Source organism: Scomber scombrus, chromosome 4, assembly GCF_963691925.1.
Source record: "Scomber scombrus chromosome 4, fScoSco1.1, whole genome shotgun sequence".
NCBI lineage: Eukaryota > Metazoa > Chordata > Actinopteri > Scombriformes > Scombridae > Scomber > Scomber scombrus.
Genome location: NC_084973.1, coordinates 16,818,702 through 16,846,001, shown reverse-complemented (window position 1 = coordinate 16,846,001; position 27,300 = coordinate 16,818,702). Strand labels below are relative to the sequence as shown.

At 40.0% G+C, this 27,300-nt stretch overlaps 1 protein-coding gene across 3 annotated transcripts; it reads right to left on the bottom strand.

Moving 5' to 3' along the window:
* On the bottom strand, positions 1 to 26,732 carry clip1a (CAP-GLY domain containing linker protein 1a). 3 transcript variants are annotated; one of them, XM_062417023.1, is made up of 26 exons: positions 26,532 to 26,732; positions 21,356 to 21,664; positions 19,829 to 20,400; positions 19,220 to 19,344; positions 18,900 to 19,116; positions 18,596 to 18,793; positions 18,095 to 18,186; positions 17,767 to 17,827; positions 14,857 to 14,961; positions 12,742 to 13,650; positions 12,419 to 12,535; positions 11,980 to 12,037; positions 11,773 to 11,856; positions 11,524 to 11,680; positions 11,194 to 11,359; positions 10,821 to 11,036; positions 7,350 to 9,803; positions 6,205 to 6,342; positions 6,012 to 6,118; positions 5,779 to 5,899; positions 5,632 to 5,684; positions 5,011 to 5,128; positions 3,463 to 3,613; positions 3,293 to 3,345; positions 1,974 to 2,101; positions 1 to 1,083 (listed from the first exon to the last, which is right to left on the bottom strand). In XM_062417023.1, the coding sequence occupies exons 2-26, from the start codon at positions 21,441 to 21,443 to the stop codon at positions 855 to 857; spliced, it is 6,717 nt and encodes a 2,238-aa protein (XP_062273007.1). In that variant the 5' UTR covers positions 21,444 to 21,664; positions 26,532 to 26,732; the 3' UTR covers positions 1 to 854. The 3 variants fall into 3 exon arrangements, with proteins under 3 accessions (XP_062273007.1, XP_062273009.1, XP_062273008.1); XM_062417025.1 differs by lacking the exon at positions 7,350 to 9,803; XM_062417024.1 differs by lacking the exon at positions 14,857 to 14,961.
* Positions 26,733 to 27,300: the final 568 nt, after the last annotated feature.

Below are 27,300 nucleotides of genomic sequence, written 5' to 3'. Positions count from 1 at the left end.
TTTGATATTTATACATAAATTTCATTTATTTTATACAGATATTCAAAACATTTGAAATGCCTAAGTATTTCGTTGTTTCATACAGAAATGATTACGTAATTTCAAAGAAACTTTCTGGAAAGGCCATTTCACTGGAACTGAGGGCTTACAGTAAGTGTGAAGTGCTTTACGTTTAACTGCTTCTTTCTTACCTTTTATCCAGCAATCCCACCATGAAGGCCATAAAAAAGTTCCCATTAAAGCCAAACAGCACAAGGTTTCAGTGCTCCACTCCAGGCAAGAGTGGGCAAATCTCTCCCCTGCGATTACCCTTCACAAAATTACACACATACTATCAAACCGTTAAAGAGTACATAGTATTTCCAGGCATAAAAAAATAAACTATAGCTCACCAATTTTTTGCGCAAACTGACATTTGTTTTTCAATCAAGTAATTTACAGTTTCAAATAAACACCTTTTATGATACTATATTATCTTTGTAACCCTCCTCGACAAGCTGTGCAAACAATGTTATGATATTGATAAATTAAATGATCTGAAGAAGACTGATGATACGTCCACCTACAGTATTTTCTCATACACACAAACCCAGGATATCACACATTTCCTGCGAAGTCACTTACAAATACAAACTTTTTATTCTTCCTCTGGATGTCTGAATATTTTGGAGAGAAATTCTGAGGAGAACATCCTCCTATAAGAGCGCTTAAGGGCTGGCATGGACGATAAAGACGCTTGAAACAAAACGAGCACACAAAATGCACACATACAAACAGAAACCCCAAAAAGCACAGCGTCATCTGACATGATGTGCAAATACAGTGATTGTGTGAACGAGAGGGTTGGAAAGGCTTCAAAAGGTCTGGTCGTCATTACAGGAATCGGTCCAGTGGCCAAAGACCTCGCAGATGTCGCAGTAGGGCCGCTCTTCGCCCTTACTGCCGTGGTAGGTGGTGTGTGGGGGGGAGTCGGGCATCTGCATTTGTGTGGGACAGTCCTCTGTGTCGTGGAGGTCGAAGCAGTCGCAGATGTCGCAGAACAGCCTTGGGGGAGCCTTCTTCTTCGAGGGCTCCTTGTCGAGACTACAAACAAACAAACAAATAAATAAATAAATAGAAAGCAGCAGGCAACGCAGTAGGTGAACTTAGACTGCACGACAACAATAATCCTGTAGGGTTACTGCATGTCATGCTGTGTCTGAAATAAAATTCTTGGTCACAAGCTGTGTCAGACTGTATCAATCTGAGGCTGTCAGATTGGGAGCTGAACGCAAAGTCAATCCTAGTGTTACAACGTAAAGTATGTGAAAGCAGAGGTGCGTTATCAGCTCGCATCATTCAACTTTGCTGCTCTGAAAATACAAAATCACACTAAATTATTTTTCATTTCATCTCCATCATTTTAACTTTTGTGTGTCATGGATGTAATCAAGAGAGTGAGTGCATTTTTAAACTATATTTAAAAAAAATTGTACCTATGAATCACCACGCTGGTCTGTGTGTTCTGTGTCATTTCATGCCGCATTCTGATTGGTGTTTGTGGACCCATGTCTACAAACACATATACGTAGCAGCAATCCTGGTCAATGAGTGACCTGGGTGTTTTGTCTAATATTTGTGGAAGTTTTCATTGTTTATTGTATTTTGTATGTGTTTGCTGCTGGCTGTACCACAATTTGCTCCTCTGGGATAATAAAGCTGACCTTGTCCTTGTCCTTGACCCCCATTGTGAGCATTTCATCCTAAATTTCTGACGCTGTCATAATTTTGCCTGAGGCGGTCATTTGTTGCCATAGCTCCACATGGCTCATTGCTGCATGTGCCACAGTGAGATCTAGGATTACAGTTTTGGATTGACGACCAAAAGTTTTGTCATGTTTCTCTCACGATTGTTGACTTCTGTCTCAGACAACTTAAAGTTCAAAGTCTGTAAGAGGGCCTTCAAGACGAAGTCTGCCGCGTAAGGGACTCACCTATCGTAGTTATCCAGCTCGCCTGGATTATTCCCGTTGAGAGCGGCAGCTGCCATTTTCTCCAATTTGTCCTTGAGTTCCTCATTCTTCCTCTGAAGGTCAACAATGACTGAATTCAGGAACTCGATCTGTAAGAGTAACACAAAAAGTATCATCAATGCGGTCGTTGGCGAACGATCACGCATCAACATTTATTTTTATTAACTGACAGTGTCGTCCCTTTGAGTGTTATTCATTGTGTTGTTTTGAAGCCTCGGCACTATGACAGCAACCAAAGCAAATATAAACTGTGCTTTGCCATGTCCTCAAATAATACAATCTGTTAACCATGAAGGTGAATCACCACAGTGAGATGTCAGCCAAAGCAAAATCCTCAGAATGAGTCACTAGAAACGTCTGTAAAATACCGACAAATGAGTAAAAAGTATTCCTTTACAGATCTGAAGTCTGTTAAGCATCTATGATAAGTGTACCTGACATTTTAGTGCAATTTACTGAAATCCTATATTCTCAAATCAGGCCTCTTTAGTTTAGTTTTGACACCAACTATCATGAGTTCCCACTCGACGACACATAACAGCCACAGTGATAGACAAACATGCACAAGTGAAGCTGATGAAAAACATTAACAAACCGCTGCCTGATGGTTGTGTAGCATTGCCAACATCAGAGACAGGGTAGAGGAGAGGAGTTGGGATTTAAACAAGAGAAGGAAAAAAAAATTGAGATTCAAATTAGGACCCACCTACTGCCAGACAGACACATTCAAGTCATCACTGACACAGAAATTACAGTATAACATTTTATAATCAACAGAGGCAGAAAGTGATTGTGCTAAGTGAAGGTTGTGAGACTGATGACACATGATATCATCCCACTGTGAAATTGCTCAACACAACTGATGCGTGTGAGAACTGAAATGTAAGATGTCAAAAAAATGCTTTTAAAGGAAGATTCAAATCAATTTAGACTCATTTCACCTCTGTAAAAACATTATACTGTTAACACCTATATGAATCAACAGCAAACTGTGTTACTCGGAGTACAGTGCTAGATCAGTATGTTTGATAATGTCTCAGTAAGCAGCACAGTCATTTCACAAACAGCATTCAGTAAGGCTGTTTCTGTACGACTGCCCAAATATGAAGGAAGTGTCTGTGAGTCAAAGCAAATTTTAAAGCAGAAAGTTGCATGGGCCAGGGTAAGGAAGCAGCTTTACACTGAACGTATGAACGGCAAGAAAACCCAACAAGAAACAACCAGAAACAACCCTGACCTATAACTGGTTTTATTCAGATTGAGAGCAAATATGCACCCACCTGACTCTCTGCAGTCTCCTTATCCTCTCTTAGTTGGTCCAAAACTGCATCACCTGGAAACAACATCAAGTACAAGATTATATGAATGTCTAAATATCTGTTTAATTGGACTTTCTGAGGTCGGTGCTACCATAACAATAGCTGCGGTCACAGATTGAGCCCGTTGTTACCTAAGGACTTGCTGATGGCGTCAGGCCCTGCAGCATGGTCCTTCTCCAGTTTCTGAAGACGCTCCTGTAGATGAGCCTTGTCCTGCTCCAAGGCCTGAATTGTACCCTGCAATGTCATAGCTGAGGCATTTTTCTCACGCAGTGCAGTCAGCTGTGAGGAAAAAGACATCAGTGGGTAACCGGGTCACTCAGAGAAACAAGGTCACATGGGTAATCTGGGAATGCATTTAATGCTAATCTATGGTATCTCTGGTACAATTTGAACATTCACTAGCCATTTGGACGATAGACAAAAAAGTTTTTTTGAACCCCGTACTGTACTGCACGAGCAGAAATTCAAGCCAGGTGGTAATTTAATCTGTAAATCAAGATCTGAGTGTACACAGACCTCAGTGTGTGACCGAATTAAAACTAGTTTAAGATGATGAAAGGATGGCTGGTGTCTTAAACATAAAAGAAGAAATGTGTCACTAGGTTTGTTGCTGTATGAGTTACCTGAATTTCCCTAATGTGGATGAATACAGTATCTATCTATTTATCTATAATCAGGAGGTCACAATCAGAGTCAAAGTTGCACTGTCAGGTTTCGCAGGATTTAATGACATCCTGTTACTGTTCAAAATAAGAAATGTCTTGACAAAGTCCTTTTAGAGTACTATGGAGAGCAAACGATGCTAAAATCTACATATGGGCTTTCCAGACATATGAAATGCTATGGGTGGGAAACACCTCTTACACATTATATCATATTACATATTACATATTACACTCATATTATATCACTCATGCTGACTGGAAAGAAACGGCGTGATCATATCAGTCCTGTCCTTGCATCTTTGCACTGGTTGCCTGTTCATTTTAGGATCCAGTTCAAGGTTTTATTAATTGTTTTTAAGTGTTTAAATGGTCTGGCACCATCTTATTTATCAGAGCTTGTACAGCCTCACAGTACTTCCAGAGCACTTAGGTCGGCAAACCAGCTGCTCCTGGCAGTACCTCGGTCCAGACTTTGTACTCGTGGGGACAGAGCCTTCTCAGTGGCGGCCCCAAAGCTGTGGAACAGCCTACCTATCCAGGTTAGAGCTGCACAGTCTGTTGAGCACTTTAAGACACTGCTGAAAACCCATCTTTTCTCCTTGGCGTTCAGCCAGAGCTAGGCGAGAATCCTTGGCTTTTATTTTATTTTATTGTATTTTTATCTTTACTTTTACTCTTTTTTTAAATTGAGCTCTTATTATTCCTTTACTGTTTTATTTATTATTATATTTGTGTATGATTATATTGTATTTTAATAACTATACAGCACTTTGGTTCAACTGAGGTTGTTTTTAAATGTGCTTTATAAATAAAGTTTGACTTGACTCAGAATCTGTTAAATTACCAGAAGAAAACAGCATTGAGATTTTGACCTGAGGGTGCATCTCAATCTTTCTGTGCACTCAGCATCTGCTGGCTGGGCAGCGTTCATATTGTGCACTCTCTCCAGTTTTAACAAAAAGCTGCCATACATGCTGACAGTGCGGGTACCATCATGCATTTGAGTCTTACCTCACTCCTCATGTTTTCCACCTCCTGGTCCTTCTCTGAGATTAAGGCACTGTTTTTATGGATGGACTGTTGGAGGGCGGCCTTCTCCTTGTCCAACTGCTCCTTCAAGGTGCTCTCACTGTAAGATAAACAATACTGACTCAGCCTCAGAAGTAAAGTGTGCAATCCAGGATGAGAAAAACTGACACTAATTTACCAAAATGTTTCTCAAAAGATTTCCAATAAATAATTATATAATATAAAACATGCCGAATCAGCAGTGAAAGCACATATTAAAAGGTTTAGCAAGTGGGTAAAATGTATGTGTGCCTTTCCTTAATGTTTCTTATCATCTGCCACCATAGTTAATAAATGAGTGCTATTACAGGCTGTTGACATACAGCACATAATGTTAATCGTGGAAAGTACCTGAAAGCATTATTTGGCAGGCTTTGAAGGAATAGAAAAGTATTACATATTTTACTTAATTATTTGTCACACAGGTGAAAGAATGAATCAGTTTTTGTTCTCTGTGCTTATTCAGACAACAGGATTTAAAAAAAAAACCTCACACAGTAGTGGTGGATTTTCCAGATTTCTGAGGAACTGCCTGAATCATAAAATGATACTTTATTCTCTTACCTTTGCTTCAACTCTTCCAACTGTTTTTTGAGTTTTGAGCGCTCATCCTTGATCTAGAAAAAAAAAGAAGTTTAAATTCAATCATGTTCAGCAGATTAATAGCTCATAATCAAAATATTCAGATGCTTTTTAAGTAAAGTTTTGCACCTTCACAAGATCACTCTGGCCTTTGTGTTTGCTGTCGAGGTCCTGGGTCAGCTTGTTGTTCTCATCCTGCATCTTCTGCAGCGACTGCGACTTCACAGAAACTGCTTCTTTAAGCTTCTCACTGAGTTCACACACACAAATGTTAGAATCATTTAACAAATTCAGAGTTATGGTAACACTCTGATGACTTCATGCTATTTAGTTATTAACAGCTAAAACTGAGGAAGACTCACATTTCCTGACACAGACTCTTGGTCCTCTCAGTTTCTGTGCAAAGCTGCTCTTTGGATACATTCAGATCATCTTGGTGCTGGGAATTCTCTTTTTTCAATGCGTCGAGCTAAATGAATAGACATATTTACAATTTCAAGACATTCACCCAAGTTTCCACTTTATTCTGTTTCTCTCTCTCTCTCCATCTCTTACCTGTGTCTCCATCTCCTGCTTGGAATGCCGCAGCTCCTCCAGCAGAGCCTGGGCTTCAGTTTTCTCCTGCAGCAAACTGGATTTCTCTTTTGTCAGCTGCTCGAGAACTTCAGCAGTCTTGCCTGAAGCCTCTGAAGCCTAAACCGTGTATGAGCAGGAATATTTGTTAAGAGTTGTTTTATATTAAGAGCAGTAACTGGTTGGTGGACATCAACACCTGATGACCTCAAACAACCAGAATAAGACATTTGCAGGTCATTTTATGAAGCTATTCATAATGCATCATTTGACCACAACCAATGATCTAATTTTAACGTTACTTAATAAATTAAGTGCATGCCTGATGAATTAACCATCTTAATTATTGATAATCAATTATCCAAATTTCAGTTCTTTTAATTTTCAAGTACATTCCTATTAAGAAATAACAACTATTCAACTAAAGAGGAAATTATTAGTACGTAGTCTACAATACTCTACAACCTGTGGCCTCAGAACGGATACAGATAAGGATTTCCCATTCGCTTATGCAACAAGTCAGATAAGAAACAAAGGGTTAAGCTGTCTATGTAGGACTTTCTCAAATCATACCACTGCCGAAATGAATCTTAAATGATGATAGTAACAATCTGTTGCTATGTAAACGCTAGCTTGTGTCAAGATATTTCTTATTTCTGTTCATACTATTTTTGAAGGGTAATTTGCAGGCTGTTCAAAGAGATTTTGCATGACGTCAAACCCAAAAACCTCAAAATTGAACCAAATGAAATACAGATTGGAGGAGTAATTTCTAATAATTTTTGTTTCCACTTGCCATCGTAAAACTAAACTAACAGCAATGTGTTGAGAAATTCCCACATCTAGCTTTTTTAAGTCTGTTCATCATTCAACATTCAAATGAAATATAAAACACCATCAGATGGTGTTAGTGCCTCATGTTAGATCACGTTATAAGCCCACAGGAGAGCAAGTAAAGGCTGGGAACTAAAAGGTAGTCATCAGCGGTTAGTAAATGGAAGATGAAAGTTAGGCACAAAAATAAAAGTAAAGGGGAAAGGAAGACGAACGTGCAAGCATGCAGTGAGAAGGTGACATAGCCCCAGCCACTCTACAATGTGTGTCAGTGATTACTATTGGAGGAATACCTCAAGCTGCTTAGAAATAGCTTTGTTTAGTTGGGACTCGAGCTGCCTGACTCGCTGGGTAGCTTCATCTCTCTCCACCTGCAGGGCACCCTTCTGAGCTGTTAACTGTGAGACGCTGGAGGAAATCTCTTCTTTCACGACGGCAGAAGCTGATACCTCTGCGACAGCACTCTTGTACTGCTTTTCCAAATGTTCTTTATCAGTTTTTAGGGTCTTCACATCAACCTCTAGTTGTTGCTGGCTAGCCTTTAACTTCTCTAAATCTCCAAGGAGGTTCGACTTCTCTGCGAGCCAATTTTCTCGGCCAGTGTTGAGAGAAGAAACGTCTTGTTCTAATTTACCCTGTCCAGCTAAAAGATCGTCCTTCTCTGTGGTCAGGACGGTCATTTGTTTGCCCATCTCCTCAAGTTTAGATAATAGTTGTTCTTTATCTTCGGACAGCCGACTGGTTTCTTGCTCTCGCTGCTTCAATTGTGCGCCAAGTGCGTCCATATTTACCACAAAAGACTTGTTTTTCTCATCGGCATTCTTGAGGTTCGAAGAAATCTCCTCATTTTCTTGTTTAAGTTTGGACAATGTGTTTTGCAGATCTTCAATTTGCTTGGAGAGAACGTCCTTGTCAGAAATAACTTTATTCATTTCACTAGACTCAGCCTGTAGCTGGCTCTGAAGAAGGACCTTGGCCTCCAACACTGACTCACTCTGGCATTTTAAGTTCTGGAGCTCCTGAAGCAGCTTCTTATTCTCTGTCTGCAAGTACTGCATGTTTTTGTCAGATTCAGCCTGCAATGATTGCAAACGCTGACTATCTTTTGTAAGTTTATCTACCTGTTGAACAAGTTCTAAATTAGCTTTCTCAAAATCCATGTTTAGTTTACTTTGCTCTTGAACAAGCTCACTCTTTCCTTTTTCAAGAATTTTAATATCAGAGTTATGCTTTTGCAGTTCATTTTGTAGATCAGCCTTTTCTCGTTTTAAAGAGTTCATCTCGGCTTCAACTACGTCTTTCTGGCTTTTTGTTTCCTCTAGAATTGCTGTTAAATTAGACTTCTCTTGAATAAGGTCGGCATTAGATCTGGAGTAACTGTCCAACTGGTCTTTAGTTGTTCGGATATCGCTAGCTAGCTTATCTCGCTCAAGAGAAAGAGCATTTTTCTCAGAAGTGGCTTTCGTGTGCTTATCTTCTAACTCTCCCTTCTCCCCCACCAAACGCTCATAATCCATCCTCTGCTGTTCTAGTGCCGATTCCAGACTCATCTTTTCTTTTCGTATAGCATGGAGAGCCATCTCAGTTTCAGAACTCTGCTGCCGAAAAGCTTGCTTCTCTTGCTCAAAAGATGACAACATGTCTTTTAGTTTCTCATTGGACTGAGACAGCTGTTCTGTTGAGACTTTAAGCTTCTCCTTTAATTCTTCTATTTCTTTGATGAGCTCCTCTTTCTCATTACAGACCTTTCTTTGATTCGCGAGTAAGTCATCTTTCTCCTGCAGAAGGTGAAGCCTCTCAGAATCAGTCACCTGATTGCTCGTCTTGAACTCGTCCAGCATCTTGGCCAGGCTCAGTTTTGAGGCTTTAAGTTCTTCACATTCACGGACTGAACTCTCCAAGTCTTTCTTGGTGACACTGAGCTTATTCTGGAGCTCCTCCTTCACTGTCTCAAGGCTCTTTTTATCCGAGATGGCAGCATTGATTTCAGAGGACATTTCAGCCTGGTCTTTAGTTAACGTCTCTGTGAGGGTCTGCAGCTGGGTATTCTTCATCGTGAGATCTTCTTTCTCCAAGTTCAACGATTTAAGTTTGGCCTGCAACTCAGCATTTTTTGCATCAAGAGACTTTTTGGCATTTCTTGCAGCGTCTCTCTCTAAAATTAAATTGTCCTTCTCACATGTGAGCTTAGACTTGCTTTCATTGAGGTCCTCTTCAAGCCTGTTCTTTTCTATGCAGGAATTTTCATAATCCTTGAGTAGTTGCTTCTTTTTAGCCTCAATCTGCTGGATGTCCTGCTTGTGCTTGAGAAGCATGTCATTCTGCTCTGCATTATGTCTCTGAAGCTCCTCAATTTGGGCCTTGTGTTCGCCTTTAGCATGCTTCAGGTTTTTGTTTTCATTCTGCACATCCTGAAGATCCGTTTTAAGCTTCTCCAGCTCCTTGTTCAATGAGGTTTTTTCTTCACCTGAATGCTTGTTTTTGGTGAGTAGTTCCTCTTGATGTTTTGAAAGCTTATCTCTGGTTACTAGCAGTTCTTCATTCTGGACTAAAAGCTCCTTGTGACTTGTCTCAAGAGCAAAAAGCTTGCTCTGCACATCTGAGAGCTGTTTCTCCAGTTTGCATTTCTCAGCTTTAATATCCTCACTTTCCTTACACATGTGCTCCAGATCTATATTTTGCTTTTCCAGTTTTTTGGACAAATGTTCAACCTCATGCTTGTAGGAGTCAAGCTCAGCAGAAAGACACTGGGAAAATAAAGTTGAAAGAAAAAAAAGGAGGGGAATATATATACAGGGAAAAGTAAGAATGAATCCAAAATAAACCAAGCAGATATGGTCATAGGTGATATGCAACTGGAAAGATTGAGCTGAAGAGGCATTAAAATGGCAAAAGGTTACACCACAAGCTTACACCACAATGACTGAGGACATTTTCACTTCAGCTCTTACTTGACTTAGATAAAAGTGTTAATTACATTAATAACAATTTTGGCTGGCATATGAACAAAGAAAGTGGCTGCTGGCTGTCAGAGTGTATGATGTAGTGGCAGATTGACTGTATGTCATGGTGAAAAGAAGACAATAACCTGCAGCGTCGTATATACTGTTATTGTGGGGAATCACATTGTAAAAGTTTTTCTCTATGTATTGTTGTAGGACACACTCTACTTAGTCTCAATAGGTAACTGAACATCTGTAACACTGATTTTATCCAACTTTAATCTTTAAATTGTAAATTACTTTACATTTAATCCACGACAAACTGGATAAACTACATTTTTACTATTAAGGATGTCATCATCTTTTCCAATAACCATTTATCATCTCAAATTTAATTCCAAGAGATACATTTATCAGGTGCACCCCTGCAAGCTTGTAATCCACGACACATTAGCCCTAATGTCAGGGGGAAATGAACTATTTTTCACAAATAATCTATATTATGGTAACTAAGAGTGAAAATGTTGCAAATGTACAGAAACCACTGATGTTACATAAAGACAAAAGAGGTTACCCAGTTACATATGATCAGGTATAACTTTTTTTAAAGCTTGATTTCACATTTTGTTTTTGTGTACAAACTGAAGTTTTTGACATCCGGCTAGTTTAGGTTAGAGATTGAATTTTTTGGTATTAGCTTCTCGTCTACAAAAAGCATGGGTGATGATCTTATATGAGCAAATATTAGTAAAATCAGGAGTACATAAAATAACATTTTACATCAAATTTGAAAAACATGTACCTCTGCAGGTTTATTCTCACCTGAACCTGTTCCTTGTATGGCTGCAGCTCAGACACCTGCTTCTGCAGCTCCTGGGTTTTGTCCTTGGAGGCCGACAGTTCCTGCTTAAACTTGTCAACCTGACCCTGCAGCACCTCAAGTTCCTTCCCATGAAGCTCTGAGGCCTGGGAGAGAGCTTTCTCCTGTGAGGTCTTCAGTTCCTCAGTCAGAGTCTCACCCTTTTGCACAGTCTTCTCCTAGAAAAGGAGAGTCACCAAGTGATAAAAAGACACACTTCCTCTGATGTATAAACCCTGTCTGACCCATCTTAATGTCAATAAAACTATTTCTCTGAATTAGACATATGATTCTAATACATAAACCAATTATTTGTGACTACCTTATGCTACTAACCAAGGCAGCGATCTTCTCCTGAAGGCTACTTATTTGAGACTGATGTGTATCTCTGGTCTCTTTCAGCTCCTGGTTCTTGCGGGATGTATCCTGTTGAAGTTTTTCGTTCAAGTCCGCCACCTTCTCCTTCTCCTCTGCAAGGTGACTCTGGAGCTCCTCAAGCCTCCTGAGCGATAATGGAAAAAAAGAGTGACAGGTTAGATACTTAAAAACAAGTAGATCACAGAATATAATAAAACAAAAGCAACGGATGTGTAAAAGTGATTATAAAACATAAATAAGTGCAGTAATTAAGTTATAAAAGGAGTAGAGTATAACAAAGTGTGGTACCTTGCTTTCTGCATGAGGTCTTCATTCATTTTGGTAAGCTGCACTGAACTATCACCAGATGCCTTCATCATGTCTGAAATATCATTTTCCAACTTGCTTTTGTCATTTGCAAGCTGTTCAAGCTTTTCATCTGCAGCCTTCAGCTTCCTCTCCAGCCCTTAGTAAAGTCAAGTAAAGTGTGTTCATGGTCATGAGATGACAGCAATTTTCTTACAGAACATTTAGCACATAGAAGACTGCAGTTCTCACCATTAAGCTGACTTCTAAGAGACTCTGATTCTGTGGTCAGCGATGTGCACTGCTCTTCCTTCTTACTGAGCTTCTCAAGAGTTTCTGCAAAAAGAAAAATGCTACACATTACAGCCTAAAAGTCAAAAATTCTAGGAGATGATGGGACAAAATGGTAGGAAAAATGTTTTACTTATTGAAAAAAGAATAATTGCTGAAATTATTTACCTTGCATTGTTTTTCCTGATTTAGTCTGCTCCTCTGTGCTTTCGGACAACTTTTGTTTCTGTAGGAGAAAAAAAACTTTTTGTTAAAGTCTAAAGACGATTGCTTAATGTTTCCATAGGTTGTACAGTGTTTGCATCATATGTAGTGATGTTTGAGACCAACAGACACATCAACAGATATGTGCTTAAATTAGAGTCATTGTAGATCCTGTGTATAACTATCTGTGTTGGACGATAAGTAACAAAGAATTGCAGTAGAGAAATGTTTAAAAGATAAGTTTAAAGTAAGTTAAGTCATTACTTTATAATCTAGTTTGTAAAATGTTTTGCTCAGTGCATCCTTGACACAATCTACTGAAAAAACTGATTGATGAAATAGTCATCAAATGTTAATGTTGACCTGACCTTGTCCACTTCTGAAATTAAGTAATAAGCCTCACCAGGCCTCCAAGCTCCTGCTCAAGGGAATCCTTCTCCTGCTTTACAGTGGTCAAACTCTGCTGTAGGGAGACGACTTCTTGCTGTTGACCCTCCAACAGAGAGTTCAATTCACCAACCTACAGCACATATCAAGTAAAAAAGTACAAAAGAGCAAAAGCAAACAGCAAAGAAATTTGGGTAAACACATCAAAACAAAACATTAACAAAACAAAAAACAATGGCAAAGAATTATTGTCTGAAAATGCAAAACACCATTCTGATAAAAACATGAGACACAATCAAATGTGGTATTACAATAGTCAGAGAGAGAATAAGAACCCACCTCGGTACCCTGTGAGTTTTCATGGCTCTGAACCTCCTCTAACTGAGTCTTCAGGGTCACAAACTCCTGGTTACTTTGTGCCACTTGGCTGCGCAGAGCCACCAGTTCTACCATCTGCTCTTTGGTTTTTTCATCCTTGTCTTGGGCCTGTTGTGCCAACGTTGCTTGTTTCTCCTCAAGCTCTTTAACCATCATTTCAGCAGCATGAAGCTTTCCGAGGACATCCTCCATCTCCACAAGATGTTGCTCCTCAGCTCTTTCAACACTGGACCGTAGTGACTCCTCCAGTCGCTCCTTGTCGTCAGTCAAAGAAGAAAATTGTGCCTTCAGTGCCTGCGTTTCCTGAATCCAAGCTTTAGTGTCAGATTCATGTTTGGCACCGGCCTCCTCTAGAGCCAACTGGTGATCCAACTTCAGCCTCTCGAGTGCACTTTTGGTTTCTACAAGCTCTGTTGCCTGCTCACCTGCGCCCTGACTGAAGGACAGCTTCAGCTCCTCCATGGCTTGCCGATGAGAGAAAATGGCAGACTCCAACTTGGAACGCCACTGTTCAATAGTTTCAGTGTTCTCTTTCTCAGCCTGGCTTAAGCGCATCTGCAGCTGCTCGTTATCACCGGAGAGCCTAATGGATGAGGCCTGAAGCTGGGCAACTGCCTCACTGTGGGTCTTCTCTTGAGTCTCCAGCTTTTCCTTGTATTTCACCAGCTCTTCTTGTTGCTTAGTGTCTTGGGAAGCCAACTGATCCCTCAGAGAGTTTATCTCTTCCAGAAGGGGGGACAGATTAGAGTTTGAGTCCTCAGAACCCTGCTGGGTCCCAAGACGTAGCTGCAGGTCAGCTACCTCTCTGGTTCGCAGGGAAAGGTCCTTCTCAAGCTCCATAATTCGGGATCTTTCTGACACAGTAGCAACCTTTAAAAGCAGAAATCTTATATTCAAAATTGTGTCCCAATCTGACATAACTGAACCAGAGACTTAAGAATACTTGGACTGATATAGAGCCAATCAAAAACTAAATGGTAAACTGTGCTGCAACAATAGATAAAGCACTTGGTAATGGTAAAACTTACAAAAACTCAAGTAATGTATTAGGACAGAAGAACTGTTCAATTTGATTGCTTAATGAGAGGAGATGGTTTCCAAAAAAGGCATTATACTGAACTCTTGTGGCTATAAAGGGTATGATTAAATAATGGACGTGAACACTGAAAGCATGTATGGAGCTGTAGGAGTGTATAAGACATTTTCCACCATTCATTTACCTATAACTAATTAAAAAAAACCTATGGAGCACTGACATGTTTGTACTAATTTACAGCAATTAAGTTCTCAAAGATTAATCTTTTTTTGCTGTTTTGACTTATTCACGGTAATTAACTGTTAAGACAGAAGAATCTTTCAATAAATATTATCATTTTCTTGATAAATGATTTGTCAAAACAGCAAATCAGCCTATTGAAACTTAAGAACTATATTTTTTACTGATACCCCTTATGACTACTCTAGGGGAACACAAAATAAGCAGGGACACCAAATAAGAAGGACAAATGGATGCTGGGAAGGATTGGGGAAGTAGAACAAAGGATAACCGAGAAAAGGATTAGCTGGGGACGAGGGAAAAGTTTGTCTGTCTGGTTAAGCAGTGATACCAGTAAAGCAAGAGTGAGTTCAGGTTGGGTAACTTATTGGAAAAATGCGCAATTAAGGGAGCTGTCGGGCAAGACAGCTGAAAGTTGCATGTGGTTGTTTTCTGACAGTGATGAAAGAATATTATTCTTCTAAATGTAAAACTATTTGAAACAGCTCAATTTAAAGGTTGAGGTGAGGTTAACATTTCAGGAGAATTTCAGGAGAAAAACGGTTACAAAATCATTCTCTAGCTCAATTTAATCTAATTTTATTGATGATGGAATATTTGATTTCATTTCTTTATTGTAAAAGGAGGAGTATATTTTTTCATGTGAAGCCAGAAAATGCATTTGTGGGGTTCATTTACCACCAGCCAATACAAAGCAAAGCTTCAGTTACTACTCGGGACTTCTCTGCACCCTTTTCGGCTACTATCCCCGCCCAAGCCCCCTTTACCAACGCAGCATGCTGCAGAGCAGAATTCATTACCCTAGTGTCTTCTAACTCTCTTTGGAGTTTCTCAGCTTTGGTCTTTTCAAAGAGCAGGCTCTGTTCAAGCTCCTTAATGTGGACATGCTCCAGTCTGGTCTGCGTCTGTTAGTAAACAAGGGGGAGAGGAAGAGAACACACCAGTGCCACCATCACATGCTAGCCCAACGCAGACAGAGAGGGAAGGAGACAGGAGAGAGGATGGAGGGGTTTGGACCATGATGATAGTGTTGTGTGTGTGTGTGTGTGTGTGTGTGTGTGTGTGTGTGTGTGTGTGTGTGTGTGTGTATATAGGTGTGTCTTTGTGTATGAGTTTATGGGGATGGGGGTTGGGGTGGGAGGGTATTGAGGGGATGGGTAAGTAGAGATGGGAAGACACCCCATGCAGAACTTTCAGGCTGCGTCATAAACAGTTGCACACAGGGATTCTTGTGAAAGATCGGTGGGAAATACAAGACAAGCAGCAATAGAGGGGGGACACGTGTTATGGATGTGCAGAATGAGTATGTTGATGGAGGCAGTTTAGAGATAAACATGCAAAATTGACACCTGGTGAACAAAGCATATTGATTGTTATGATACACAGAAAATGTGATAATGTGTGTCAAGCCAGCAAGAAAATTAAGTAGAAATGACTTCATCACATCATGTAGAGAAAGCAGTGCTGATTGTTTCCTGACACACATACTTCATTCTGTAACATAAAGTCAGTGCATTAAATCATACAAAAGATATTTAATGTTGTACAATTTCCATTTTGATGTAACAACAAAGAATGAAAGAATTTAATTAAAAAAGACTTAATTTTATTTAAACTGTGAATCTTTGTTGTCCTTTTCGGATCTATTACACAGGACTTACTTAGGGACAGTAATGTCATACTGGTGACCTCATGTAGCCTGTAGCATTATCAATACCCACACTGCGTTTTCTCTTTAGTGATAAGGCCATTCACACTGTATAATGTAAGTACTGTATCAGAAACCACCAGTTATCAGACCACCATGTGCAGGATTTGTGACCAACTTAACAAAAATCAATCAGTAACACAGAAGCATGTGTGGCTCAAGAAACAGAAAGTTCCCTTTTTACTTCTTGGTAGTGTGTGCTATGAATAAGGGTTTTATGACAATTTATGACAAACTTCCTGGCACAGTTTTGTGTCCTAGTCTTACATATTGCCAAAAGTATTTTGTTTGTTATGAAAGTTTCATTTTAAAAAGGGGAATTCCACCAATTTTAAACATTTAGCAAGCAACATGTGTCAGGTTTGTCCACATTAGGTAGACACAATGTGACAAACGTAACCATTATGTCTAAACTGAATAATACTACCTATAAAAAGTGATGAATTAAGCATGATGGAAGTAATTATAAAACTATAACAAACACATTTTAGGGCTCACTGTATATTTTCTGGAAACTGTGAATATGTGTTTACTCAGACACTGTAACATTAAAAATAAGAGACTTTTAGCTTATTGTTACCTGAGTGTGCTATTCTAAAAATTACATTTGAGTTATTGTTAAGTTAAGTGATATTCCCCCTGTAGTTGACGTGGGCGGACTACATTCAGGTATGTGATAGGGAGGTGGAATGACAGGGGAGCATCTCCAGTGGTTCCATGCTGAGCACTGGACCGACATGAAAGACGAGGACGAGAAGGAAGAAGAAGCAATAATGTCACATCACTGAACAGGGAGGCACTGAGGGTTATAGCACAACAGTACACCTTCAACAGCTTGAAGTCAACAAAGTATTTTTGAGTTTGACCTGTTTGGAGTGTTGTTTGTTGGTGTATTTCAAGCTGCATGCACGTTTTTAATATATCCACAGCTGTGAGTAAGTAATAAACTGTTAGTATACAAGCTTTTGAAAAAAAGATAAAGGGGTATTCTAACCCTGTATTTTAAAGACCTATTTTGAGATTGGATGCCTTCAGGGTAATTGAGACGGCCCCCTGTGAAGCACTGTGGAATAAATGACAAATCCTTTGATCAGATATGTACACAGATACCACTGAGCCCCAGTATTTTGCATATCTTACTTGGGATGAGAACCTGACTCACTTGAGAAAAAGACAATGAATAATCGCAGCCTACTGTATTACATTATTATGTGAGGGAAGAAGCAAAATACTGACACTTTCTTAACAGTCCCCTTAGCTTTTATAATAATCTATGACAATAAAATCTTGTCATATGAAGTAAAGATTAAACACATTATGTTCATAATATAGTGTTTCATTAGGCTAACACTAGTACAACAACATTAATATGTCATTCAACCAGACAGTTTTAGTTATCTCAGGGATATCAGGCCTGGGTACTTCTACATTTGTGGTTTGGACATAGCCTGGCTTTGTCATGTAAGCCAGAGCTTTCATGCACCATTGTGTGCATTTGACAACTCATCGCCCTAATGCAAAATGAAGCCTGAATCAAACAGTCCATGCAAACATATCTACTGAGACTGTAGAGTCTGTATCTTCTACTGATAACACGAACGAAAGAGAATGCAAATGCTACATCATTGCTGGACTCAACTGTAGCTCTGTGACGAGGAATGCTCATTAACAAGTGACACGAGCTCAGAAGAGAAACTGATGTAAACAAAGAAGTCTAATTCATTTTAAAGTCACTGATAAAAACAAGGTTAATGTGAAGTGAATGTCTGACATAGAACCAGGGTGCAGGGCGTTTGCGGCACCTGTATCCACATTTAATATTTAAATCAATGTAACAAATGTTACACACACCTGCCAACTTTTTGTTTCAACAGAAATATGCAATGTCTGATTTGCAGTCTGCTTTGACTTTATTTATGATCAATGTTTTGTTTTTCAAATGTTAATTTAATAAAATGTGTTATATGTATGATAATAATGTAGCTCTGTGTTGTGTATTTACCTCCAGGTCTCCTTTGGTAATACAAGCTTCTTCTACACGGAACTGAAGGTCCTCCACCTTCCTGTTCAACAGAGGAAAAAGTGTCATGTTTGTTTTTTTTTGGTTCAACTTAACTGGGGAACAAACGACCTTTACACTATAATATTCAACAGAAGCGTTAAGCCACCTGAGGCACACCACTTTTCTTACAACTTTATAAGACTAATTGTACAGCATTGTAATCTTAGCTGCCACTTTATCATTTACGGTCTCAACAAACCGATGAGCTGGAACGAACACAACAGTTACTGGCATATTGTCAGGGGTGACTTTGTGTCTTTGTCCTTACCTACGCTCCTCCTCAAGTTGATTCAGCAGCTCTACTTTATCTTTGTCTGCAGCTTCTACCAAGGCACGTAACTGATCCATCTTAGACTCCATCTTTAACAAAAAGGTCAGACATTGGACAAAATTGTCTATTTAAAGAGAATAAACTTGCAACTAAGCAGAAGAGATGAGGTTACACTTCAATAAATAAAACATTAAAAAAAATAAAAAGGCGTGGGGGTTGTTATTATTTATAGTTATCAGAATTATATTTTTCGCCTCAGCAATCACAAGATCAGCTCTAGTGTTATTTTTATGTGACATCTGTATAAATGTGTTGCATATACTAATATAATTGATTATTAAGCTTGACTAGTGAAACCAAAAGATCAAGTTTTCACTCAATGTAAATGATTCTAAATGTAAACACTGCAAATTACACTGGAAATGATTCAGTCAACTTCCACTTTATGATCAACAGGAGGCTCATGAGTGATATTAATGAACCAGTGGGTGAGCTGACCTGCTCCTGGTCATCCCTGAGCAGGGTAATTTCTTGCTGCATATCTCCAGCATGGCTAGTAGCCTTGGCAACCTCAGCTTTCTCCATGTCCCTCTCTGCCATAAGTTGCTCAATGTGCTGTTGCTTCTCCTTCAGCGCTTCCTGCAGGGCTGTGGTGCCTGAAATCTTACGATTATACCGTGATGATGTCTCTGTTAGCTATGGACAGAAAGAAGAGGGGTATAGTCTGTAAGGCTTCACATTAAAAGACAGATGACTCACAGCCCTGTCTAGGGAACTGTGACAAAGTGTGTTCATATCTCACCAGGCCTGTGCGGCTAGGCTTGGCGCTGACAGAGGAGGCCACAGAGCTCATGGTACTGATGGAGGAGGCACTGGGGCTTCGCTTCAGCCCTGATGGTGTAGCAACTACTTTCCGAACCGTTGTCTTTGCTTTGGCTGGTGTGGTGGAAGGGAAGCCAATTCGTGTGACTTTGTGCACTGGAGCAAATAATCCATACTTGGGTTGACACTGAAAATATCTGGGGACAGATAATTGAATACAATTATACTACTGGAAGTCATGTGGCTGACAGGTTGAAAAACTTTCCTTGTAGTTAGTTACAGATCTGGTGGTGTTTGTACCTTGTGCCTGCCACTGCCCCATCATTCTTTCCTAAGGGCTCATCAAGTTCCACACCACACCACTCGCCTTTGGCGAAATCTGTTTCTCCGAGGAAACGTACCACTCCTGCCTTTGTACCACCAACCTGAGAAGAAACAGCTAAATATTAGCCAGTATTCAATCCCCTAAACAGATAAGAGAGGCCTACGTAGTAATCAGCTTTGCGTGGTAATAAAACCACGCAAAGATAATTCCATCAAAGCAACAGAAACAAACATGTGCTGGCCTCAAACTGGATGAGACCAAACTGTTAACATGTGAAAATCAACATCTTTTTTTCTTACAATTACTTAAAAGCACAGCTGTTTACATAGTACTAAATATGGTAATGGTGAGCACATTTCCTCTGCAGCCCAATAGTGAGTGACACTTCCTCATTACATAATGTTTTACACAGCCTCCCAACGAAGGAAAGGGAGAAAAAAAGGGAATTTGTCAGGAGGGGTGAGCAAAGTGAGTAATGAGACTCATGTTGATACTAATTTTGTCACCTAAGTAGCAAAGGCTGGATTATGTGTCACTGTCACTGTGTTGAAAGTGTCTTCCTTTTGAGATAACATAAAGCTTACCAGTACACGGTCACCCATTTTCAGTTCCCTTTCCCCTTTTTTGACTGATCCGGTCTCTGAGAGGTTGGACACAGATTCACTGTTTGTGCGTGCGAGGTTGGAAGATGGTGTCACTGGTGTAGTTGGTGTAGCTGGTGTAGCTGGTGTAGTGGACGAAGCCTTCTTGGCTGTGGTAGTTGAGGGTAACGTTGATTTTTTGGCGGGAGTATGGGAGGCCACGCTACTAACTGAAGGGGTGGGTGAGGAAGCGCGGGATGGCGGTGCCGTTTGAGTTCCATTGGCCTCCCCTTCTGTGCGAGACAACTTGGATGGGCGAGTAAATATTCCTCGCAGGGCTTCGCACTGAAAGTAGCGCACACCTGCCACTGAGCCATCATTCTTCCCAATCGGCTCATCTAGAACAATCCCTGCCCACTGTCCAGGGGCAAACTGTGCCTCTCCCAAAAACTGTATGTAGCCTGGCTTATTCCCGTTCACCCATACTCTCTCCCCGACCTGGAAGTCCTCCCCGGCGCTCTGTCCATCTCCTCCACTGGCACTTGCAGCTGATTTGTCGGCCGCAGCAGCTTTAGCTTTAGAAAGGGAAAGAGAACGAGACTTTTTAAAAATCCATTGTGGTAACTGAGTCGTATGAGGAAGACAAATGTTTGGCAAAACATTGAAATATTGTGGTATTCAATTCTATGAGTTTAATCTTTCCTGTTTAAATGTCTTTAATATTAAACCTATGAAATAAATAATTATAATTAGAGTTACCTAACCTTGAATTTAGAAGATTGTGACAAAACAGTGACAATACGACGGCTAGTATGACACATCCAGGCTAAATAAAAATGTCTTTAACACTATTCCCATGCAATTTTGAGGGTTGTTGTTTCCTGAAACTGGCTCATTTAGTATCAAATTCACTAGAGGACAATGAATTAAGACTGGGTGTAGACAGGGTTTCACATGGTGTACAGCATCGTGTTTGATCTTAGTAAGACTGAATTAAAGTGACACAGTTATGAGAGCTAGGTGGCAATTTAATTTGACTGTTTATCATGTTTCCATATAATTGTAACGTGTCATATTTCCCTTATTGATAAATTCACAGATCACCATTCTAAAACATAAATACTATCTGAAAAAAATATCTTAAATACTTGAGATAAGATATATATTTAGATATATCGCATCACCCAATATAGTTGTAATAATCTGTCTCGCCGTTTCTGTCATCAGATGACATAATGATGCATTACTCACGAGGAGTTTAATTAACCTTGGTTTGTCACATCCACAGCAGTTTGTGTTAGACATGACCTTTTCTTTTCAGCGATACATTTTCAGCTCGACATTACCAAAACAAGAGGTTCCTAATTTCAAGGAATGTGAGAACTATGTTTTCATATCAGTTGTTAATACAAATCAAATTTAGCTAGCAAGCAGGGGTGTAACGAAATAAAAGCAGAAGCAACTCCGTCCGCTACAGAGTGCCGACGGGGAAAAACAAGCTGAAAAATGTAGACATGGAGAGAATCTCACCTGTACTGGGGTTGGTCTTGGGTGCTCCGGTCCCAGGCCTGGCTATCTTGCTGGGACCTTTGATCCCGCTGGACTTGGCTGTGCTCATGTTTCCTCCTGTGTTCTGTGAGACCCACAAGGCTTATGTCCGTCAGTGGGTGCAGACTGACCCCAGACCATCAAAACAACTGGTTGCAGCTCTGTGACAGCAAAGTTGTTCTCTCCGCACCAGAAAATAAATAAAAAACTAACTAAAAATATTAAACAAAAACAAAACAAAAACCAGGAAAAGGGAGGAGGGAGAAAAAAGTGGTGCTCACAAAAAGGACCCTGTGTGGAGAAAGTGACAGAAAAAAGAGAAAAAAACATTACTTGACTTCATTAATCTGCTTTGGGTGCCACTGACAGCAATAATTCAGCGAACTAATAAATAGCGAGCACAGATATGTCTTGAAGGCGTGCTCTTTGACTTTGTTCGGGGTGCTGTGTTAATGGAGACATTTTGTTTCTGTTATGACAACAAGCTCCTCAGCACAGACCGGTTCACCGTCAGACCTAAAAATACCCTGTCAAAGGCCAGACGATATGCAGTCATGCTACTGCCATCATGAACTTCTGAAGAGTTCATCATCTGCGACCTTGTCCACACACACACACAGACAAGCTCTCTCTCAATATAAAATTGTGACATATAAAAATCATGCAAGTCTGGTTGGAAGCTTTTTCTAAAACGGGATTACTGCAGAAACACGACGACCACCAGCAGGAGCAGATTATCCTGTTTGTAGATAATCTCACCACAGATTGGCTGAACGCACGATTTAAACACGGTCCTCTTCCTGTTGTTTGTAGGCTGACAATATGACTGACCTTGAGTTTCAGGCTAAGGGACTTACAGGTTTTTATTAGAGGCTGCATCAGACAAACAGGACCTCTGCAGAGCAGGTGCAAAGAAACACTACGACACAAAATCTGATGCTTGATTGAGCAACTTTACCACGGCAGGCAGACTACAGACAACCCAGAGCGAGGGTGATCCACTTTGTCAACATGATCCTACAAATAGTGGTTATCAGGAGGGCCTGGAAATATCATGTGTGTGATTATAAAGAAGGCTGAAAAGTCTCAATCATGAAGTCATATTGTAATCTTACATTTGGCAGTATGTGATTAACACAGACATAAATAATATGGAAACTACATACATTCAGTATTAATGAATTGTATTATTTATCATATTTAGGACAGATTTAGGACAGATTTAGGGTCAATGATTTGTGCAAATCAAATATATATTTGTAATTTGCTTCAGCTCCTCAGTTTTGGAATAAAAAGGGTAAATTAATGTAACTGTTAATTATGACCATAGACCGTATAAATAACATATAGGAAACGTCGGAGATAGTAAAAAAAAAAAAAAAAAGTTTCATTTGAACAATCAGTGTTAAAGAAATGAAGGATCCTGAGGCAAACAAACAATATGTTTTGAATGTTCTGAGCTGGATTAGATTTAAGTCCATAAAATGTCCTTCAATGTGAGAGAAACCTATAAAACGTTGCCTCCTCACTTCTCCGACATTAAACTCTTTTGAGTCAGTTTAAAGTCAGCCAAGATGCTTGACCTTAGTCGGGGTATGAATCTAATATAGAGCATGTTCAACGGCGCCACACAAACATACCTTCCATTTCTGAAAAGGCCTTAGAGCTACGGCACGTAAGCTCACCAAACAACCGAGAGGACACGCTCTCTCCCTCTCACTCTCTCCAAGATATTTCTCAGCAGAGAGAAAGAAGGGTGGCCGTCAGTGGGCTGCGACCTAGTTTAAAAGCCGTGCTCCAGTTTTCACCCACAGTGCCTTTGAATGACACTGATTGGTGCCCTCGGGTCAGGGAACATCTAGAGTGGGAAAGTACTGTGATGGGTGGACGCCTTCAGGGTGGAAGTTAAAGTCACAGATAAAGAGGCTGTATGAGAAGTGATGTGTAAATCTTCAACTTTAAAAATGTCACAGATGTTATCAACATTTAGGCTCATGGGGTTTTAATCGACCCTTAAGTGTTATATGATGAAAAATATTAAGCGTGAATTGGCGCGTTCTTACAGAAAACATGTTTGAAAATCACGTTGCTGTACTGCGACCGTCTTGTGAGTATTAACTGAGGATGTTTCAGCTTTGACTGGCGAGCTGATGCAGTCAGCTGAAAATGATCCACTTAGTCTGGAGACTTTCCCACTGCAGTAATGTTAATCTTTTGCCACTGACTCTCACCCTAATCTGTAGCTAGGAAGAAGGCCAAATACCAATGTTTAGCATGAGGGTAAGAACATTTAATCTAGTGCTGCATCAAAAAGTAAAATTCTGGACTAGAATAAACTTATCCAGTGCTCAGCTACGCCATGTAGTCCGACTCGTTTTTTTCTGCTGTGAATAAACAAATTGTAGCCTAAAAAACAGAACTGAGATTCAGCTTACTTCTCAAATAACAGCAGAGAAATAATTAACTTCCATGTGTAGTGACTGATTTCTGCAGCAAAGTTTTTCCGAGCAACATGTAGGAACAGTCCTGAAACAGTCCTAATGAAGATGAGCTTCATCTTTGTCATCAAGTGCATTTGCAAACAACTGCATGCAAAATAAATCAGTATCAGTCTGTAGACAGATGTAGCTGACTTAGAGGATAACTTGCTGACTAAAGTAGTGCACAAAACACTTATAATGAAAGAGAGACGTAAGCTGACTTTGCAGTAACAGCAGAAACTCTCCGTCCATTTCAGCCTCCCAAATATTTGTTAACTGATGATACAGTGTCAGTGATTACACAAGACGGTGCGTTTTCATTCCACATTGTCTTTCAGAGGCTAATATTAGCTGCTGGCATCAAGAGTACTGAACCAAATGTGAATAGGTTTCCTTTGAATGTTTTTACAGCAGGTCCAGCTGTGACTGACGGTCTATATGTGAAGCCTTGGTGAATCCTTCTCAATCTCTGCCCCACACCAGTAGCAAGCAGGACGTTTTTTTATGGGATCTGTGAGGCTGTAACAATACCTTCACAACCTAGTGGGAGGAAGAGGTACACCTTTACATCTTGAGAAGTTTGAATTCACTGATTTATCCTACACTCCTTTCCTCTTGCTTCTGACATCACAGCGCCAAGGAGAGCTGTGCTTCTTCCTTCATGAGGAAACATCTGCTGGGATGATTACGTAGGCTCCCGCTAGCACCAACGGAGGAAGGTGGAGAAAAGCACCAACTGGACACTAACAAACACATAATATGATCCAGCAGAATCCTGCGTCCTCTGTGTCTATGAATACAGTTTAGTGTGTTTTAAAGTTAACAAACCTCACACATTTAACCCAGAGGCATTATATGTCCACACCTACCCTGTCCTACACTGATCTATCAAATTTGAGACATATCTGAGTAAAATTAACCCTCACATACTGATCTACACCCTCGCATTATGTTCCCGGTCTAAGAATTCTCTCATAAAAAGTGTCTATACCAAATTTTGAACCACAGATCTATTTAGAAAGCATCAATAGTCGATCTGACTGATCAATAAATGAGTGATTAAACCTTGATTAATGTTTCAGAGAGCAGAGAGAGTGTATTTTTTGGGGTTTTACACCACTCATTTTTGGAGAGAAACACCTACTATCAAACAATATCATGTCCTATTTTACCTAAGATATGAAAATATAACATAGCAATAATGATTTAAATGTATTTTATGAAGAATTGTATTGAACTGTGGGGTTTATTGTATAACTATTAGAGCCATCTGTCTTCACTACTACATCATAAAAAGAAATCCTCATAACTACTATCTTATTAAAACTATTAACTATTCAATTAACTAAAAGCCATGTCACTAGATAAGGGTCAAATTTGACCTTTGACCTAGAACAGCCTCAATGGACAAACATTTGTAGCAGCTATACTGAAGTATAACATTTTAAAATATTTTCATTTTTGTGCATCACATTTCTGGGAAAAGACATTTGGGATGTTTTTACAGCTGTCAAATGTCAAAACAGTCTGACTCAGCCAGTATGTAAGGGTTATGATCATAATGGTTTCCAATGAAGTGATGATTTAAAAATCCAGACTTCCGAGAATTATGTATATTGGTTTTAATCAACTAATAGAACTTATGTGTGATAAAAAAAGATCAAAGATTTAGGTTAAATATCTATAAAATGATCTGTCTTAGCAAGGAAATGCAAGCCTTACTTAGTCTAAGTCCTATCCCAATGTTTCAAGTAGTAATGACTGCAATCCAACAAGGTTTAGTCATATCAATCTGTCCAAACAAGCTACACTGCTTCTTGTCTAGAAACAGAAAGGCTACTGAAAGCCTGGGTCACGCCTTGAAACCGCAAAAGTGTCTAACGCAGAGGCTCCAGTATTACACACTTGCTTCAGACATGTTGCACCGTGTGTCCGTGTAATTGAGTAATTAATGAAGTTACACAGGAGAAGGAGGGGAGGTGGGTCTTGTCCAGTGAAATGGCCTCCTAATGTCACCCCGCCCTCACCTCTATCGGTAGCTAGCGGATTGAGAGCTGTCGATGAGGTGGCACATCTGGCAAGAGTAACATTAGATACTGAGAAAAAGACCACGATGTCAGCTAACTTACCTTACCAGCTAGGTCTACCTCTCTTCTGACACATAACCCCCGTTAATAGACGAGCTTACGAATGACATGTGGAACGAGTTAATATAACTCACTGACCGAGTGTCTTTAAGCAGAGTGGTTGAAGCGGATTCCACAAGTCCAAAAGTCTCCGCAATGTCACCGGAGCTCCAGCAGGGCACACTGCTGCTACAAGTTGAGAGTCAGCACATAAAAATGTAACAGATAAGCTCGATCACCTGTAAAGATAGCCTGCCGTATAATGTTCAACAAATACTGGGATGTCACCTCTCCGGCTTAAATGAATCCCGGCCCGCATATCACGATAAGAATAGACGTGATTAGTTGCTAAGTAACGTTAGCAGTGAGGCCCGAGCCGGTGGACCGGGAGGAGGCTAGCTATAGCTCAACTAACCTCAACTCACTAGCGTCTACATTACCTGAACAACGTTCACCTCTCCTCTAATTCCCCTGGTTTACCCGCACATAAGAAGCAAAGCGAGTTTAAAAGGGAAGATACATGGCCTCAGCGTGCGTGAGTTAATACTGTACCTGTTATGTTCCTGGACGAGCCTACGTCTTGAGAGAAGAATATACAGCTAGCGGGCTAAGTGGAGGAACCACGACGACTGCTGCTCGGATCAGCCGCTGCAGGCTGACTGTCCAACGGCCGACAGGAACGTCAACGGTGGCTGTCCGACCAAACACGACGCGCTCAGTAAGGTGCAGCACCGCCCCTGAGCGCCGGTACAGCCCAACTACAGCCAAACACCGTGACAACTTTTACTGTCACAAGCAAGCTATCAAACTGGCGTCACTCAAAAGGGAGTCACATGATCAGTGGTGGAAGAAGTATTCACGTTTTATTTCAGGGAAGGAACTAGTACAGTAATGTAAAAAAATACAATAAAAACAAACTCCATTACAAAGTAAAAGTCCTGCATGAAATAATATACTCTAATAAAAGTGTAGTAAAATGTAGTTAAAGTAAAAGTAGTGGTTTGGTCAATCTGACTGATATATTATTATATATGGCATCATCAAGATTATCAATACTGAGGCATCAGTGTGTAAGCAGCGTGTTACTCTTGTAGAGGTGGAGCCAGTTTAGGGCAGTGTTTCCCAATCTAGGGGTCGGGCCCCTCAAATGGGTCACCAGATAAATCTGCGTCTGAAAGATCTGTGTTGATAAAATGATCAATTTTATCTTTATTCCTTCACTCCTTATTGCTACTAATTTTCTTGTGTGTATTATTGATGTTATTCATGCTATATTTGTGTCCCATGGTTTTACGTTTTATGTTGTTCTGTAATATGTGAA